The sequence below is a fragment of the Giraffa tippelskirchi genome, chromosome 6 (assembly GCF_054371585.1).
Source record: "Giraffa tippelskirchi isolate mGirTip1 chromosome 6, T2T-mGirTip1v1.2.pri, whole genome shotgun sequence".
Classification (NCBI taxonomy): Eukaryota; Metazoa; Chordata; class Mammalia; order Artiodactyla; family Giraffidae; genus Giraffa; species Giraffa tippelskirchi.
Window position 1 is genome coordinate 85,299,998 of NC_137280.1, and position 15,656 is coordinate 85,315,653.

The window sequence follows — 15,656 nt, forward strand, 5'->3', positions numbered from 1 at the left end:
TATGGGGTTTCCCAAAGCAGCAAGTATATTACTTGCTGCTTTTCACACTTTTTTTGTGTGTCTAATTTTTGTTAGTTTGATTAATAAATGTCTCAGTGTGTTTCTCCTTGGGTTTATCCTGTATGGGACTCTCTGTGTTTCTTGGATTTGATGGACTATCTCCTTTCCTGTGTTGGGGAAATTTTCAACTATAATCTTTCCAAAAATTTTCTCTGACACTTTCTTTTTCTCTTCTTCTTCTAGGACCTCTATAATTTGAAAATTGGTGCATTTGATACTGTTTCAGAGATCTCTGAGACTGTCCTCAGTTTTTTTCATTGTTTTTTCCTTTGTTCTGCTCTTTAGCAGTTATCTCCACCATTCTGTCTTCCACCTCACTTATCCATTCTTCTGCCTCAGTTATTCTGCTATTGATTCCTTCTAGAGTATTTTTAATTTCAGTAACTGTGTTGTTCGTCACTGTTTTTTCTTTGTTTCTTCTAGGTCCTTGTTAAGTGTGTTAAATGATTCTTGCGTTTTCCCTATTCTATTTTTGAGATTTTGGATCATCTTTGCTAACATTACTCTGAATTCTTTTTCAGGTAGTTTACATATTTCCTCTTGTTTGGTCTTGTGAGTTTTTATCTCATTCCTTCATTTGCACAGTATTTCTCGTCTTTTCATTTTGTCTGGCTTACTGTGTTTGAGGTCTGCTTTCCTGAGGGCAGAGCGTCATAGTTCCTCTGTTTTGGTCTCTGCCCTCGCCGAGTGAGGTTAGCCCAGTGGCCTGTGTAGGCTTCATGTTGGGAGAGGCTGTTCTTGTGTTCTGGTGGGAGGAGGTGACAGGGCTCTGTGAGGTGGTGTGTTTTGGGGTATCTGGGGGAAGCCTGTCTGCTGATGACTGGGTTTGTGTTCTTACCTTGCTCCTTATTTGGGTGAGGTATCCTGCGCTGGGTGCTACCGGCAATTGGGAGGTGCTGGGTCTTGAGTCTATGTGTTCTTTCCGGTGGTCAGGGACTCCTGCCCATACTCAGCTGTTCTCTGCAAGATTTTCTGCATCTGAAGATGTATTCCTGATGTATCTGTGGAGAGAGATGTACTCCACTTCCACCTGCTCCTCTGCCATCTTGTCTCTCTGCCTTCTCGTTTTGTTGATGGTTTTCTGTGCTGTGCAAAAGCTTTTAACTAGGTTCCATTTCTTTCTTTTTGTGTTTGCTTTTGTTTGCTTTAGAAGACAGATCTAAAGAAATACCGCCATGATTTATTTCAAAGAGTGTGCCTATGTTTTCTTCTCGGAATTTTCTGGTCTTACATTTAGGTCTTTAATCCACTTTGCCGTATTTTTGTATGTGGTGTAAGACAATGTTCTGGTTTCATTCTTTCACATGTAGCTGCCCGGTTTTCCCAGCACCACTTACTGAATGGACTGTCGTTTCTCCAGTGTATGTTTTTGCCTCGTTTGTCTTGGATTAATTGAGCATAAGTGTATGGCTTTACTTCTGGGCTGTCTGTTCTGTTCCTTTGATCTTTGTGTCTGTTTTTGAACCAGTAGGATACTGTTTTGATAACTGTAGCTATGTAGTATAGTCTGAGGTTAGGGAGCTTGATATTTCCAGCTCTACCTTTTTTCTCAAGACTATTTTGGCTATTTGAAGTCTTTTGCATTTCCATACAGAGAAGGCAATGGCACCCCACTCCAGTACTCTTGCCTGGAAAATCCCCTGGACAGAGGAGTCTGGGAGGCTACAGTCCATGGGGTCGCTAAGAATTGGACACGACTGAGTGACTTCACTTTCAATTTTCCCTTTCATGCACTAGAGAAGGAAATGGCAACCCACTCCAGTATTCTTGCCTGGAGAATCCCAGGGACGGTGGAGCCTGGTGGGCTGCCGTCTGTGGGGTCGCACAGAGTCGGACACGACTGAAGCGACTTAGCAGCAGCATTTCCATACAAATTTTAAAATTACTTGTTCTCATTCTATGAAAAATACCATTGGTATTTTGATAGGGATTGAATCTCTGGATTACCTTGGGTTGTTTTTGTTGTTGTTTAGTCACTAAGTTATGTCTGACTCTTGTAACTCCATGAACTGTAGTCTGCCAGGCTCCCCTCTCCCCTGTTGACCTTTGCCACCAGATCCATAGTCACTTGAGGACTGTATTCTTCTGCCTAGACTTTACTTTGGAAGTGCAAGAAGACTGTCCTGTGCTCTTAGGTGAGCCCAGTGCTGGATCCTTGCCCACTTTCAGTCAGCTTCAAGGTCAGGGCTCATTTTGGGTACTCATACTTTTTCCCTCACTCAGGCTGTTTCTTTCCAACTAGGTAGAAGAAAAGGCAAAATTTGATGGAATTTTTGAAAGCCTCTTACCTGTCAGTGGTTTGCTGTCTGGAGACAAAGTCAAGCCAGTCCTCATGAACTCAAAGCTGCCTCTCGATGTCCTGGGCAGGGTAAGTGGTTCTCTCATACAGGGCACTACTGCTGAATCTGGTTGGTATGCCACCCCGCCACCTCCCCCGACACTTCAGGGCCTTATGGCACAGCCATACACCATCAATTTTCACAGGGGCTGACGTGGATGGAGTAGTCACTGCATTTGGGCTGGCTCGTGGCCTCACAGGGTGCAGCTCACAGAGGCTCCCCAGCACGCATGGGCTGGCAACCTCAAAGGTGCTCTCACTGCCCAGGGCTGAGGACAGGCCAAGCTGGATTTGAACCCAGACCTCTAGGGGACGAGTATGGTCATATATGTCTGTATTTCCTTTCTATTTTTAATTTTTTTTCCTGCCTGTGAACCTGAGGTAAAGGTACTTTCAATTCTGCTGCAGTTTTAGATAAAATTTTATGCATTCTCCACCCCCTCCCTTTTATTTTAAAGCCTCAGTTTTGTTTCTATTAAACACAAGTATTTAAAATTTTATTTTTGGCCACACTGCATGGCATGCGGGATCTTCATCCCCCAACCAGGGATCAAACCTATGCCCCCTGCAGTGGAAGCACAGAATCTTAGCCACTGGATCGTCAGGGAAGTCCCTACAAGTTTTTTTAGATGCAGCTCTCTAAACCTGACTGTTTTCCTTCTGATGAGATTTGGTTATGGCCCCTCATGTCTGCCATGTGCACATAGCCCAGTTCTGCAGTGGCTGTCTCTGTGCCACTCTGGATCTAGGGGGATGGATGTTGTCCTCTGTCTGGATGGAACTGCTGATGTGACAGGTGCAGGAGGACAGAGCAAGGTCCCTGCTGCCCTAGGCCACACCTGTGGGTCAAGCTCATGACATTTGGTAGAACTGTGGGGAAAGGGGCAGATTCCTGCCCACTTGGATTCACCTAGTAACGTCCCTGTTTGAGTCGCACATTTGCAGATTCTGGCCCTTTTTATAGCACCCAGATAAGACTTTGTTTGGAAATGAGGCCACTAAGAAAGGGGATCTCACAGATCCCTTTGTCTCTTGGTCGTGGTGTGGTATAGACGGAGACCTGTGAGGGGGACCCACAGTGATCACCAGTGGTCTTTATGAGGCAGGATGGGGTGATCTGCTCCTGCACAGAGTGTGCCTTTATTTGGCAGTTCTTCAAAGTACCTGACAGTTGGCTGTGATAGTGTCGTAGAGCCAAGTCATGCACAAGGCAAGGAGATCGACAGAAGTAGGGTGTGCCTTACTAGAAGGGGAGCTACAGCTTGGAAGGGTGGGTTCTGCAGATCTTCTACCCTGGCGCCAGGTTTTGTCCACAGGGGTCACTTCTTTGCTCTTCTCTCATTCTCTCCCTCCTTCCAAACACCAGCCCACATGTGCACCCGTTTACCCGTGTATGCATGCCTCCATGTCCATGCACCTACACGTCTGTGCATGCACGCCTCCATGTCCGCACATCTCTACGTCCATGCACCCACCCATCCACGCTTGCACACCTCCACGTCCACGCACCCACCCATCTGTGCATGCACACATTGGTGCACCCAGGCATCCATCCATGCATCTCTGTGCACACTCATTCATCTGTGCACCCCTGCACCCACACATTGGGTATCCATTTAGTCATTTGGAACCTTTTTGTGGAGTCTGTTCTGGGCCAGCCTTGCGCTGAGCACTGGGAGGAGGGGGATGAAATTATTAATAGATACAGTCCTGGAGGTCAAATAAGTAAGTAATAGTTAAGATCCTAGTATTTATTTATTGAGGGCTTAGTATGTGCTAGACCCTGTTCTACAGCTTTGCAGGAATGAAGTCACTGAGTAACTTGCAACTCCTTTGTTATGGATAGTGTTATGGATGCTGTCACTTTTGTTTTCTTTCTTTTTTTTGAGATACAGCATGTGGGATCTTCCCTGACTGGGTCTTGAACCAGTGCCCCCTTCATTGGGAGCACAGAGTCTTAACCACTGGACTGCCAGGGAAGTCCTCCATTTTCCATATGAGGAAATGAGGGCCTTGAGAATGGGCAGTCAGTTGCTCAGGGTTTCATGGAGAAGGGAATGAGGTCCTGGTGGTCCCAGAGCCCTCGCTTTTCCCTGGTGCTCCCCCACCCCACCATTGCTTCTTAGATAATCACAGTTCTGCTTGGTGGGGACAGTAGTAGAAGGGGAGGTACCTGACCTGCCTGAGCGAAGGGGTTCAGGGCAGGCAGGGAAGGCTGCCTAGAGGAGATGCCCCTGGGTTATAGCCTCTAGAGGGATGGAACAGGGGGTGATGATGGGTTGAGAAGGCCGGGTGCACGATGGCATGAGCAGAGGCCGCCCAGCATGCCGAGGAGGGCTGGCATTCTCACCAGGCAGTTCCACCCACAGGGGATGTTGAGCAGTATCTGGAGACATTCTTGGTTGTCCCACCTGGGTTGGATGCTATTGATAGCAGGTGGGCAGAGGCCAGGGATGCTGCTCAGTATCCTACCGTGCAGAGGGTGGCCTCCACAGAGATGATCTGGCCCCAAACATCGGTGGTGCCAGGGTGGGGTAGGACCGTGGAGCCAGGAACGCCTGTATGTGCTGTATTTTTGGGGAATGTTACTCCTCCGGAGCTGCTACTTCCTCCGTTAAGACCATGGACGTAAAGCACTCAACCCAGTGCCAGACACTTAAAAGGGCATCCATATGCTTGAGGGGACTGTGAACAGTTTGAGGTCCCTAGAGGTCAAGGTGGAGTCCCAGGAGGATGGGCTGGGGCGTGGAGACCAGCTAAGGGCACAGGGCTCCCTGTGCCAGGCGGAGCAACAGGGTCTGAATGCTGTCAGTGAGGTGAAGTGGGGTGAGAGTGTATTCTAGAGCAGGTCCTGAGGTTATCGTGGGGACAGGACTAGAGGCAGGGAGGCCAGCTGAGGCTCTGGCCTCTGTGGAATGATGGAGCGGCCCAAGCCAAGGACACAGCAGCAGGAGGTGAAGAGGAGGGCCTACACATGACAAGCAGCCCTGGGCTGAAGCAGCTAGTGGTTGACTGGGGGGTGGGCATCAGCATACATAGCATCATGGATGGACCCTGGCCCTTTGCCTGGCTCTGGGCACTGGTGTCTGAGTCAGGCTGGCCCCCCTACTAGTCCTGGATAGCTGACCTAGCTCAGGAAGCTTGTGCCTTGATTGTACTTTGGAAAATGTAGCACACGGCATTTGATCCGTGCCTGCCTTGTCTTTCTGGGTGCTAGGTTGACCTGGCATAGTTTGTGGCCTCTTTCTCACCATCCATTGATAGGGGAAAGGAGGCAAGATCCCATAGTCCTACTCAAGTGTTTGCCCGTGGCCCTCCACAGCCATGATGGGGATGGGGTGGGTGGGTGTGTGTGTGCGCGTGTGCGTGCGTGCACGCATGCACGGGGGGCAGGCTTCTGTTCAGAGCAACAACTGTACTAAAACCAAAGACTAAAAACCAGATTAGACGTGATTATAATCATGGTCCTCTTTAGTGAAAATGACCGTCAATATGGTGGAAAGTATCTTGGAATTGACAACACTTCATTGGATGATGGCTTTGCAGAGAACCTAAAGACTGATTTTTAAATGCACTTTGATTTCCTTGTCTTAACCCGGGTGTGCAGCACCGGAGAAGGAAATGGCAACCCACTCCAGTATTCTTGCCTGGAGAATCCCAGGGACGGTGGAGCCTGGTGGGCTGCCGTCTATGGGGTCGCACCGAGTCGGACACGACTGAAGCGACTTAGCAGCAGCAGCAGTCAGAATGTGAATTCTGGTGGGCGTGCCTGCCACCACACAGGCCCTTCCTGCCTGCGGAAAGCCCAGGTACCGTCCCCTACTAAGCTTCTCTTCCCTTGCAGGTCTGGGACCTCAGCGACATCGACAAGGATGGGCACTTGGACAGAGATGAGTTTGCTGTGGTAGGTCCCTACTGTGACTCTTTTCCCCACACTCCTGAGGATGGAAATGTGCAACTCATGTGGGGATTTCTGGACTTTTTTCCTTCTTTTTTTATTGGAGTATAGTTGCTTTGCAATATTATGTTAGTTTCTGCTGTACAATGAAGTGAAGCAGCTGTATGTGTACATATATTCCCTCCCTCCCACCCTGGATGGATTTTTTTTTTATCTTATTTGTTTATTTATTTATTTGGCCATGCCTTATGGCATGTGGGGTCTTAGTTCCCCCACCAGGGATGGAACCTGTGCCCTCTGCATTGGAAAAGCAGAGTCATTAACTGCTGGGCTGCCAAGAAATTCCTCTTGTTTAATTTTTTTTTAAATGTTTATTTTGACATAATTAGGGTTTAATTTGACAGAATTGTTTTGAATCTTTGCTCAGATTCCCAGTGTTGCCATTTTACTACAATGACTTTCTTTCTCCCTCCCTCTCTTCCACTCCTTGCCCCCCCCTCTCATTTGCATATGAAGATATACAGGCATATATACACACACATTAATTTTTCCTTTGAACCATTTTAGAGTTTCAGACGTGGGCCTTTTCATCCTGAAATACTTCAGTGTGTATATCCCAAAGCCAGAGGGTTCTTTTACGTTACCACTGTCTAATTCAAAATCAGGAAATTGGCATTGACATTGTGTAATTTATTGTAGTATCTGTTATTATCAGTTCAGTTCAGTCACTCAGTCGTGTCCGACTCTTTGCGACCCCATGAATTGCAGCACGCCAGGCCTCTCTGTCCATCACCAACTCCTGGAGTCTACCCAAACCCATGTCCATCGAGTCGGTGATGCCATCCAACTATCTCATCCTCTCGTCCACTTCTCCTCCTGCCCCCAATCCTACCCAGCATTAGGGTCTTTTCCAATGAGTCAACCCTTCACATGAGGTGGCCAAAGTATTGGAGTTTCAGCTTCAACATCAGTTCTTCCAGTGAATACCCAGGATTGATCTCTTTTAGGATGGATTGATTGGATCTCCTTGCAGTCCAAGGGACTCTCAAGAGTCTTCTCCAACACCACAGTTCAAAAGCATCAATTCTGCGGCGCTCAGCTTTCTTCACCGTCCAACTCTCACATCCATACATGACCACTGGAAAAACCATAGCCTTGACTAGACGGACTTTTGTTGGCAAAGTAATGTCTCTGCTTTTAAATATGCTATCTAGGTTGGCCATAACCTTCCTTCCAAGGAGTAAGCGTCTTTTAATTTCATGGCTGCAATCACCATCAATCTGTTATTATAGGTTATATCATATATGTTTTGTATATATACACATATATATTATATGTATTATTTTATTAATCTGTTGTGTAATCTAAGGGTATTACTCACATTTTGCCAGTTTTTCCCAAAAATGTCCTTTATAGTGAAGGAGACTCCAGTCTCCTGTGTCTGTAGCCCTGTTTCTTGTAATCTAGGTCAGCTCCTGCATCTGTCTTCCTGTCTTGTGGTCGTGTGGGCAGTTTTAAGGCCAGCAGTTTGTAGAGTGTCCCTTAGTGAGGGGTTGTCTGCTGTTTCCTTGTCATGATCTGGGGCATGTACTTTGTGGGGCAGGTCCCCACTGAGGTGATGCTTGTTCTCCCCAGCAGTTTGTAGAGCGTCCCTTGGTGTGGGGTTCTCTGCTGTTTTCTCGTGATGATCCAGGGCTTGTACTTCTGTGGGGCAGGTCCCCACTGAGGTGATGCTTGTTCTCCCCAGGGCACAGGACATCGATAGGACGTGTGATGTCTTATTACACGTCTTCTACTTTGATGTCAACTTTGATCTAGGTCGGGTGGAGGCTTCGGGGTTCCCTCTGCAGTTACTGTTTTCTTTTGTGCTCAGTCTTCCATGAGAGACGACACATGGAGACTGAACACCCTGTACCCTTGCACCTCTCACCTGCTAGCTGTTGCATCCTCCCAGGAATCTCACCTGAATCAGTCAGGTTTCTGATAGTTGCCTTATGAGAATTTTCTGGTTCTGTCATTCCTTGTACATTTTCTAGCTCGCCCTCTACTGTAAGGGATTTGTTCACATCACAGTGGACTTAGGAACGTGTCTCCTGTTCTCTGTTCCATGGTTTAGAATCCTTTACTAGCATGATTTATTTTGCCCAGTGGTGAGCTCCTTGCAGCCCAACTCCTTTGTCATTTGGTCACATCGTATCATTCTTTGAGCATTTGCTTCCTTTTGATGTGATGTGATGTTCCTGGCTCTTGCTGTGTACCCCTTCTCTCAGCTCCATTATCAGCTATTTCTCCGGACCCCCAGTTCGTTATAGTGGAGAAGGGTATTAGAGACCATGGTCTGGGCTCTGGAGTGCTTAGTGGCCCCTGGGATGTCACTGCTTCCTCTGTCCCTTTCAGCAGAGCTGGGAAGCAGGTGTATGTATAGACATGACCACCAGGTGTTGTGACGCTCCCATGTCGGCTTCTGTCCATGCCAGATCCCTAACACTCCTGCCCTCTTCTCCTTTAGCAGCAGTGGTAGATCTCTGTGTGGTTGGGGGCTCTTAGGTCCCATGGGCTGCCTTCCTATGCAGCTGCCCTTCCTCCACACCCCCGCAGCTCCCCACCCACTTCTCCCAGCTGCCTGCTGGGCTGACTTTGCCTGGCCCCCATCTCCCCACCCTGGGCCCATGTCATTCTGTCCTCTCTTTTTCTTTCTCCCTTCCCTCCTCCTCATTCACATCTTTGAACTTTCTCTTGTTTTATGACATTTATTCACTCATCTCATTCCATTAAATGTCAAACGAAAATAGAATAAAGTAGCCGCTTATAGTTAAGGACAATGCTTTAATAAATAGTAATTAAGTTCAGGGCTTCCCTGGTGGCTCAGGTAAAGAATCTGCCTGCAGTGAGGGAAACCTGAATTTGATCCCTGGGTTGGGAAGATCCCCTGGAGGAGGGTATGGAAACCCACTCCAGTATTCTTGCCTGGAGAAGCCCCAGGGACAGAGGAGCCTGGCGGGCTACAGTCCATGGGGTTGCAAAGAGTTAGACATGATTGAGTGACTAAAAAGCACACACATGGTTAACTTCAAGCAAAAAAAAAATTGCAGAATAATCTGGGAATTCCTAAGTAATAGAAAAACAATGAAATACAACAATATCCATCTTCTGTTCTAAGAATTTTAAATGTATTTAAGATGAAATTTTACAACATACAAATGAATTAAAGCTTATTACTATCTTACTGTACTGTGGTATAAAGCCTTTGAAATTTTAAACTTCTAGATTAAATTTAAACATTTTTCAAGAAAATTATAAATTTCTCATGTGACTCCATTCATAACCCCTTACACCCCACACTGCTCAGGTGTGTTTTTTTCCCCAACACACATCAGCTTCTTTGAGCATTTCCTGTGTTTCTCTGTTATCCTGTTCTTTTCACTGGCTGTCCATTATTATTTTTTAATTTATGGTAAAATACACATAACAGAATTTATCATCATAGCCGTTTTTAGGGTGTGCAGCCATGACTGCCATCCGTCATCAGAGCTTTTTGACCTGGCAAAACTAAAGCCCTGTCCCCATTAAACACTAATCCCCAAGCCCCTCATTCTTTATTTTTATACTCCTTTTTTTTTCAAATATATTTGACTGCCCCAGGTCTTAGTTGTGGCATGCAGGATCTAGTTCTCTGACCAGAGATCGAACCCAGGCCCCCAGCAATGGGATCGTGGAGTTTTTAACCATTGGACCACCAGGGAAGTCCCTCTTTTTGTACTCATTTCAGTGTTGTGTGATTGAATGAACGTCTTGGAAAATCATGCATTGGTGGCACAGCTCATCAGAAAAGGTTTATTTTCACTCGTTCTGTTTGGAAGCAGCCTCAGAAAGAGCCGTCTTCATGGCATCCCTGAGCCACTGGAAGAGCTGCCCTCCACCTGCCCTGGCCATGGGCCTTGCCACCCAAATGCCTTCTTGTGTACTCACAGGCCATGCACTTGGTGTACCGAGCCCTCGAGAAGGAGCCCGTGCCCTCCGTCCTGCCCCCGTCTCTCATCCCACCCTCCAAGAGGAAGAAGACAATGTTCGCGGGTGCCGTGCCTGTCCTGCCCGCCAGCCCCCCACCGAAAGACAGCCTCCGCTCCACGCCTTCCCACGGCAGCGTCAGCAGCCTCAACAGCACTGGAAGCTTGTCTCCCAAGCACAGCATCAAGCAAGCACAGGTACAGTGCCCTCTGCGTGCTGGCCACGCCTCAGAGCAGCTGTTGGCACTGCTGCATAGAGTCCCAGTAAGATGTTGCTCGGGAGTGGTCATTTGTGACCCAAGAAGGGTTAAGTCTGTGATTAAATCACATCTTTATAGCACATGTCTTAGCCCATCTGGCTGCTGTGACAATGTCATAGACTGGGTGGCTTCTAAACAACAGATTTATTTCTCACTTCTGGAAGCAAAAGTGCAAGATCATGGTGCCAGCAGACTCGGTGTTTGGTGGGGCCACTTCCTGGTTCACAGATGGCTGTCCTCTCACTGTGTCCCCACACAGCTGAAAGGGTGCGGAAGCTCTCTGAGGTCCCTCTTATAAGGGCACACTAATCCTATTCATGAGGGCTCTGTTCTCATGACCTAGTCACCTTCCAGAGGGCCCCCCACCACTTCTAACACCATCACACTGGGGCTTAGGACTTGTAATGTATGAATTGAGGGGGTCACAGACATTCAGACCATAGCAACAGGGATTCAGAATTAACTTTCTCCTTCACTTATACATAAACACCACCTTTCCCCAAACACACTGAGCATGCTCCCACCTCGGGGCTCTCTGCTCACCCTCCCACCCCTCCTACCTCGGGTAGACCCTTGGCTGGGAGGGCGCCTCCCCAGATTGTCCACCGAGGCACCTGGCATCGCAAGGCCTCTGCTCACAGGTCACTTTGTCTGGAAAGCCTGGTGTGGCCACTGCTGACCCTCTACCTGCATTCTTCTAGATCTTGCACACCTGGTCTGTTCTGCAGTTAATTATGTATCGTCTGTTCAGGTTCCCCCCTCACCCCCAGCCCTCTGCTGTTACCTTTGTGAGAGCAGAGTTAGTTCCTGATTATAATGTCAGCGTCGAGAAGAATCTCTGGTGCTTTGATGCTCAGTAAATACATGTTGAGTAATCAGATGATGGAGGGAGGCATCTGTCTCACGTTAGGAAAACAGGAGGGGGCTCCACCTCCACATGATAGCACCTTATTTGTCAAAAAATATGCTTCTCACTCTGGCAGCATCATAAGGGGCTCTTTATGAAAAGGCACCTTTGACATTGAAACATGCAAGAACATAAGATACATCTCTGCCTCACTTGTGGTTTCAAAGGCCATGAATTGTGACAAGAAGACCAGCCAGCACCACATGCATGTTTGCAATATGATGAAAATGAGAAATGCATAAGAAGACAGTGAGGTCTCTTGATAGTGACATTTGAAAAAAACTCAATATTATTTATTTTTGGCTTCACTGGGTCGTCACTGCTGCACATGAACTTACTCTGGTTGCGACACGTGGGGCTGCTTTGTTGCGGTGAGCAGGCTTCTCATCGTGGTGGCTTCTCTTGTGGCAGGTGCTAGGGCACATAGGCTTCAGTAGCTGCGGTGCATGGGCTTAGTTGCTCCAGGGCATGTGGGATCGTCCTGGACTGGGGATGGAACCCGTGTTCCCTGCATTGGCAGGTGGATTCCTAACCAGTGGACCACCAGGGGAATTCCAGTGATCGTGACATATATTTAAAGCTCAGTTTTCGACTTGTGAGGTTCTAGGAGCTCACATATCTTGGAGTTGAAAAAAAGAAAAAGATATCAGAGGGGGAGGAGGAGGCTTAGCCCTAGGAGCTCGTTGGAGAGGCATGGCATCTGGTTGGTGAGTTGTGCGTGGCTCTCGATGAAGGGCAGTCGCCGCTGGCCCCGCCCAGGCACCTTTCCCAGCCCACCAGCTGTTCCCAGTACTCTCTGGGGCGACAGACGATAATCTAAGCTTAAGATGATAGGCTTAGTTTACATTGGTAAACTGAGGAAGCTCCAGCAGTCCTGAGAAAGCAGAACTTGGCCTGGCCTGGAAGTGTCAGGGTGAGGAAGGGTTGCACTCCTGCAGGTGGGGCCAGCTGGAAGGCCCCTGCTGCGGTGACATCTGAGCCGACACCTGAACCATAAGCCACCTGAGGACTAGTGCCTGGCCAGGCTCTGAAGTGGGGACGTTCCCTGTGTCCTTGAAACAGGAAGAAGGCTGGGACAGGGTGAGCCAGAAGATGGTGAGCTGGACTCAGAGAGGTGGGGCTGGGCCCAGTGAGTTAGACTTGCATGAGCTGCTATTTTCCAAGACCCAACACCTTTTAAAAAATTATTTATTTATTTTGGTTGTGCTAAGTCTTCGTTGGTGCACACGGGCTTCTTCTAGTTGCAGTAAGCGGGCTGTTGCTCTTCACTGCGGTGCTGAGGCTTCTTAGTGTGGTGGCTTCTCTTGTGGGGAGTGTGGGCTCTAGGTGCACCAGCTCTAGTTGCTCCACGGCATGTGGGATCTTCCCGGATCAGGGATCGAACCTGTGTCCCCTGCATTGGTGGGTGGATGCCTATTCACTGTACCACCAGGGAAGTCCCAGACCTAAGACCTTGGGTCTGCAGAATTCTTGCCAAGAGTTCTTAAGTACCATAGGTGAGGCCACGTGTGGTGTGTTTTACTGACAAGGGAGCAAGTGGGGCTGAGATTGCTGGTGGGGGCAGCCCACCCCCTGGTGGTCTGGCGGCTCTCCCTGGATCCCAGGAGCATGTTGCTGACCCCCCTGACTAGACGGTGTACTGCTGGCCACAGTTGGGGGTCAGAGGTAGGTGGGTGTGTGTCCCCTTCCCCAGGAATAGGTGCAGCTCGTGGAATCACAGATACGAGAACAGGCATCTCTGTGGACCCACAAACTCCATGCCTCCCCCACTGCCCCCGATCCCTGCTACTTTCCTCATCCCTAGGCGAGCAAAGCCCCACCTGGGCCCCAGAGGGCCAGTTACAGGGGACCAACCCCACGTCTCCTGCGTTAGTAGGCAAACTCTTTACCAGTGAGACACCAGGGAAGCCCTGCCCTGGCCCTGGTGGACCCTGGCATCTACCTTTCTTGTGTAGGACTTGAGCAGGTGGTGTGAGGAGAGATCACACATGTGCTGGGTGACCGACCACCGAAGTCACAACAACTTGCTGGGCTCTCAGCTTCGTCCGCCACAGCAGGGCCCTCCTGGGTAGTGGGGCCCTCCTGGGTGGTGGTCGTGCTCCTCCGAGGCCCGGGCTCCCGCACCAGCACTGCGAACTCGGGGTGCCCACCTGTCCCATGGGCGCAGTTTGCACATCAGCCCCACTCACTGCATGGCAGTGCCTAGTGTGCACTGACGCCTCACAGAGGGTCTGCTGTGTCTCAGGGAGTGGGCTCAGGCTCAAAGGAGGATGGAGTGCAGGGTCTGCAACTGCAGGCTGTGAGGATGGCCCTGCGGCAGCGGAGAACACCTGCAGGTGGAAAAGAGGGGGCCGAGAAGGCTGGCCTGGCTGCTGGGCCAGTTCTTGGGAGACAGTCCTTCTAGAATGAGTGGTCAGGAGGGTCCTCTCTGGTGCACTTGGAGCCTCCTCCTGGCAGGGGTAACCGGCTTTCCCTTGTGTCCCAGGCAGCAGGGATGGATGGGCTGTTGGCAGATAGACCTGCTGAGTCTTCACATTTCTCTCGGGACAAAGGTGCAGGGCGCTGTGATGGGGTTGCAAGAGGCACAGACGGGCCATTGAGTGGGACTGACCGAGTCAGCATTCACCTTTCTGAGCCTCAGTTTTCCTATCTACAGACCAGAGATCCTGTCTGCCCGTTCGCCTCATGGAGGGTCTTCTGTTGCAATGAGCATGAGAAGACTTTAATGGTGTAATATTTGTAGGTGATAAAAAGCCCGAGGATTTTTTAAAAACAGCAGTTGTGTCTGTTTATTTCTGGCTGTGATGGGTCTTCGCCGCTGCTCTCAGGCCTTCCTCTGGTTGTGGAGAGCAGGGGCTGCTCTTCAGCAGTGTGCGGACTTCTCATTGCAGTGGTTTCTCTTGTCATGGAGCACAGGCTCTAGGGCGTGCAGGCTTCAGTAGTTGCGATTCCTGGGCCCTCGAGCACGGGGTCAGTAGTTGTGGGGCACAGGCTTAGCTGCTCCATGTCTCGAGGGGTCTTCCCGAACCAGGGATTGAACCCATGTCTCCTGTGTTGGCAGGTGAATTCTTTACCACCGAGCCACCAGGGAAGCCCCAAAGCTTGAGGATTAACTTCTGAAAACCCCTTTCAGCCAACAGTAAACTGGGTGGTGCCAGTGGCAGACAAGATGCGATTTGATGAGATTTTCCTGAAGACCGACCTGGACTTGGACGGCTATGTGAGTGGCCAGGAGGTGAAGGAGATCTTCATGCACTCGGGCCTCACCCAGAACCTTCTGGCACACATATGGTAAGGGCAGACAGACGGACCTCTGCTCCTCAGCACTGGGGGCCTCACTGACCCTCCCGGTGAGGTTTGGGCTGTGTGTGGGCAAGGCTGGAGCGGGTGGCTGTCAGGTTCAAGTGTAAGGGCCTGTTCCTTGCATTCCATGCGTGTCCACATAGTCCTCCAGCAGAAAGGCTTCCTGTTTTGTCCCTGTGGGGAGCTCAGGGGCAGTCTGAATGGCCGGGGCCAGTTCTTGCTAGTGGTCATGCAGCCTTCAGCACAGCCACTGGGGCTGCAGGCGCTTGATCCCAACCCCTTGGGGGTGCAGTGAGGATGCCGAAGGCTCCAGCAGGGCCACCCTGGGCCTCAGGGCTGTGGCCACGTCCCTGAGAGGCCCTGCCCCGTGAAGGCCAGTGATACGGTGGTGGGGAGAGGGAGGCTCCAGTCTGCACCTCAGGACCGGTCAGGGAACCATCTCCATTGCCCGTTTCGTCCCGAGCAGAACAGTCTTCACGGCTCTGGGATGGCCGGTGGTGGAAGTTACTTCCTAGCTATCTTCTCAGAGGGGCGAGTCCTCCCTTAGAGGGCTTTACCTGGGAGCTGTAAGAGAATTTCCATGAAGCTGGAGGGATGAAGCCCTCCCAGCAGAGCTGTGAAATTCAGGAGTGACTTGGGGAAATAAGTATCCTTAGCAATAACTGAGAGATGGCTGCATTGTGAGATGAGGCCTCAACTGAGAAAATGGGCCATCCCTCCTCAGGGAGCACATGCCTCCCAGTCAGTCACTAGAAAGGCTGGGGGAGGCCCAGCTCCTTGTGACAACTCCTGCAGCCTGAGCCCTCAGATGCTTACGTGCCTGTGAATGGGATTCAAATTATGGCAGATCATAATGTAAAGGAAGGTAATTTATAACATGGAA

At 49.7% G+C, this 15,656-nt stretch overlaps 1 protein-coding gene across 21 annotated transcripts in view; it reads left to right on the top strand.

Annotated features, from left to right (window-relative positions):
- Positions 1-15,656, top strand: part of EPS15L1 (epidermal growth factor receptor pathway substrate 15 like 1) — a 107,588-nt gene that overhangs the window by 35,154 nt on the left and 56,778 nt on the right. For all 21 annotated transcript variants that reach the window (XR_014055662.1, XR_014055663.1, XR_014055664.1 and 18 more), the window contains 4 exons: positions 2,303-2,428; positions 6,243-6,302; positions 10,268-10,501; positions 14,604-14,761. Coding sequence is in view for 18 of the 21 variants with exons in the window: in XM_081496585.1 (XP_081352711.1) it covers positions 2,303-2,428; positions 6,243-6,302; positions 10,268-10,501; positions 14,604-14,761 (578 nt within the window). In the remaining 3 variants the exon portion in view is untranslated. The remainder of the gene's footprint in view (positions 1-2,302; positions 2,429-6,242; positions 6,303-10,267; positions 10,502-14,603; positions 14,762-15,656) is intronic.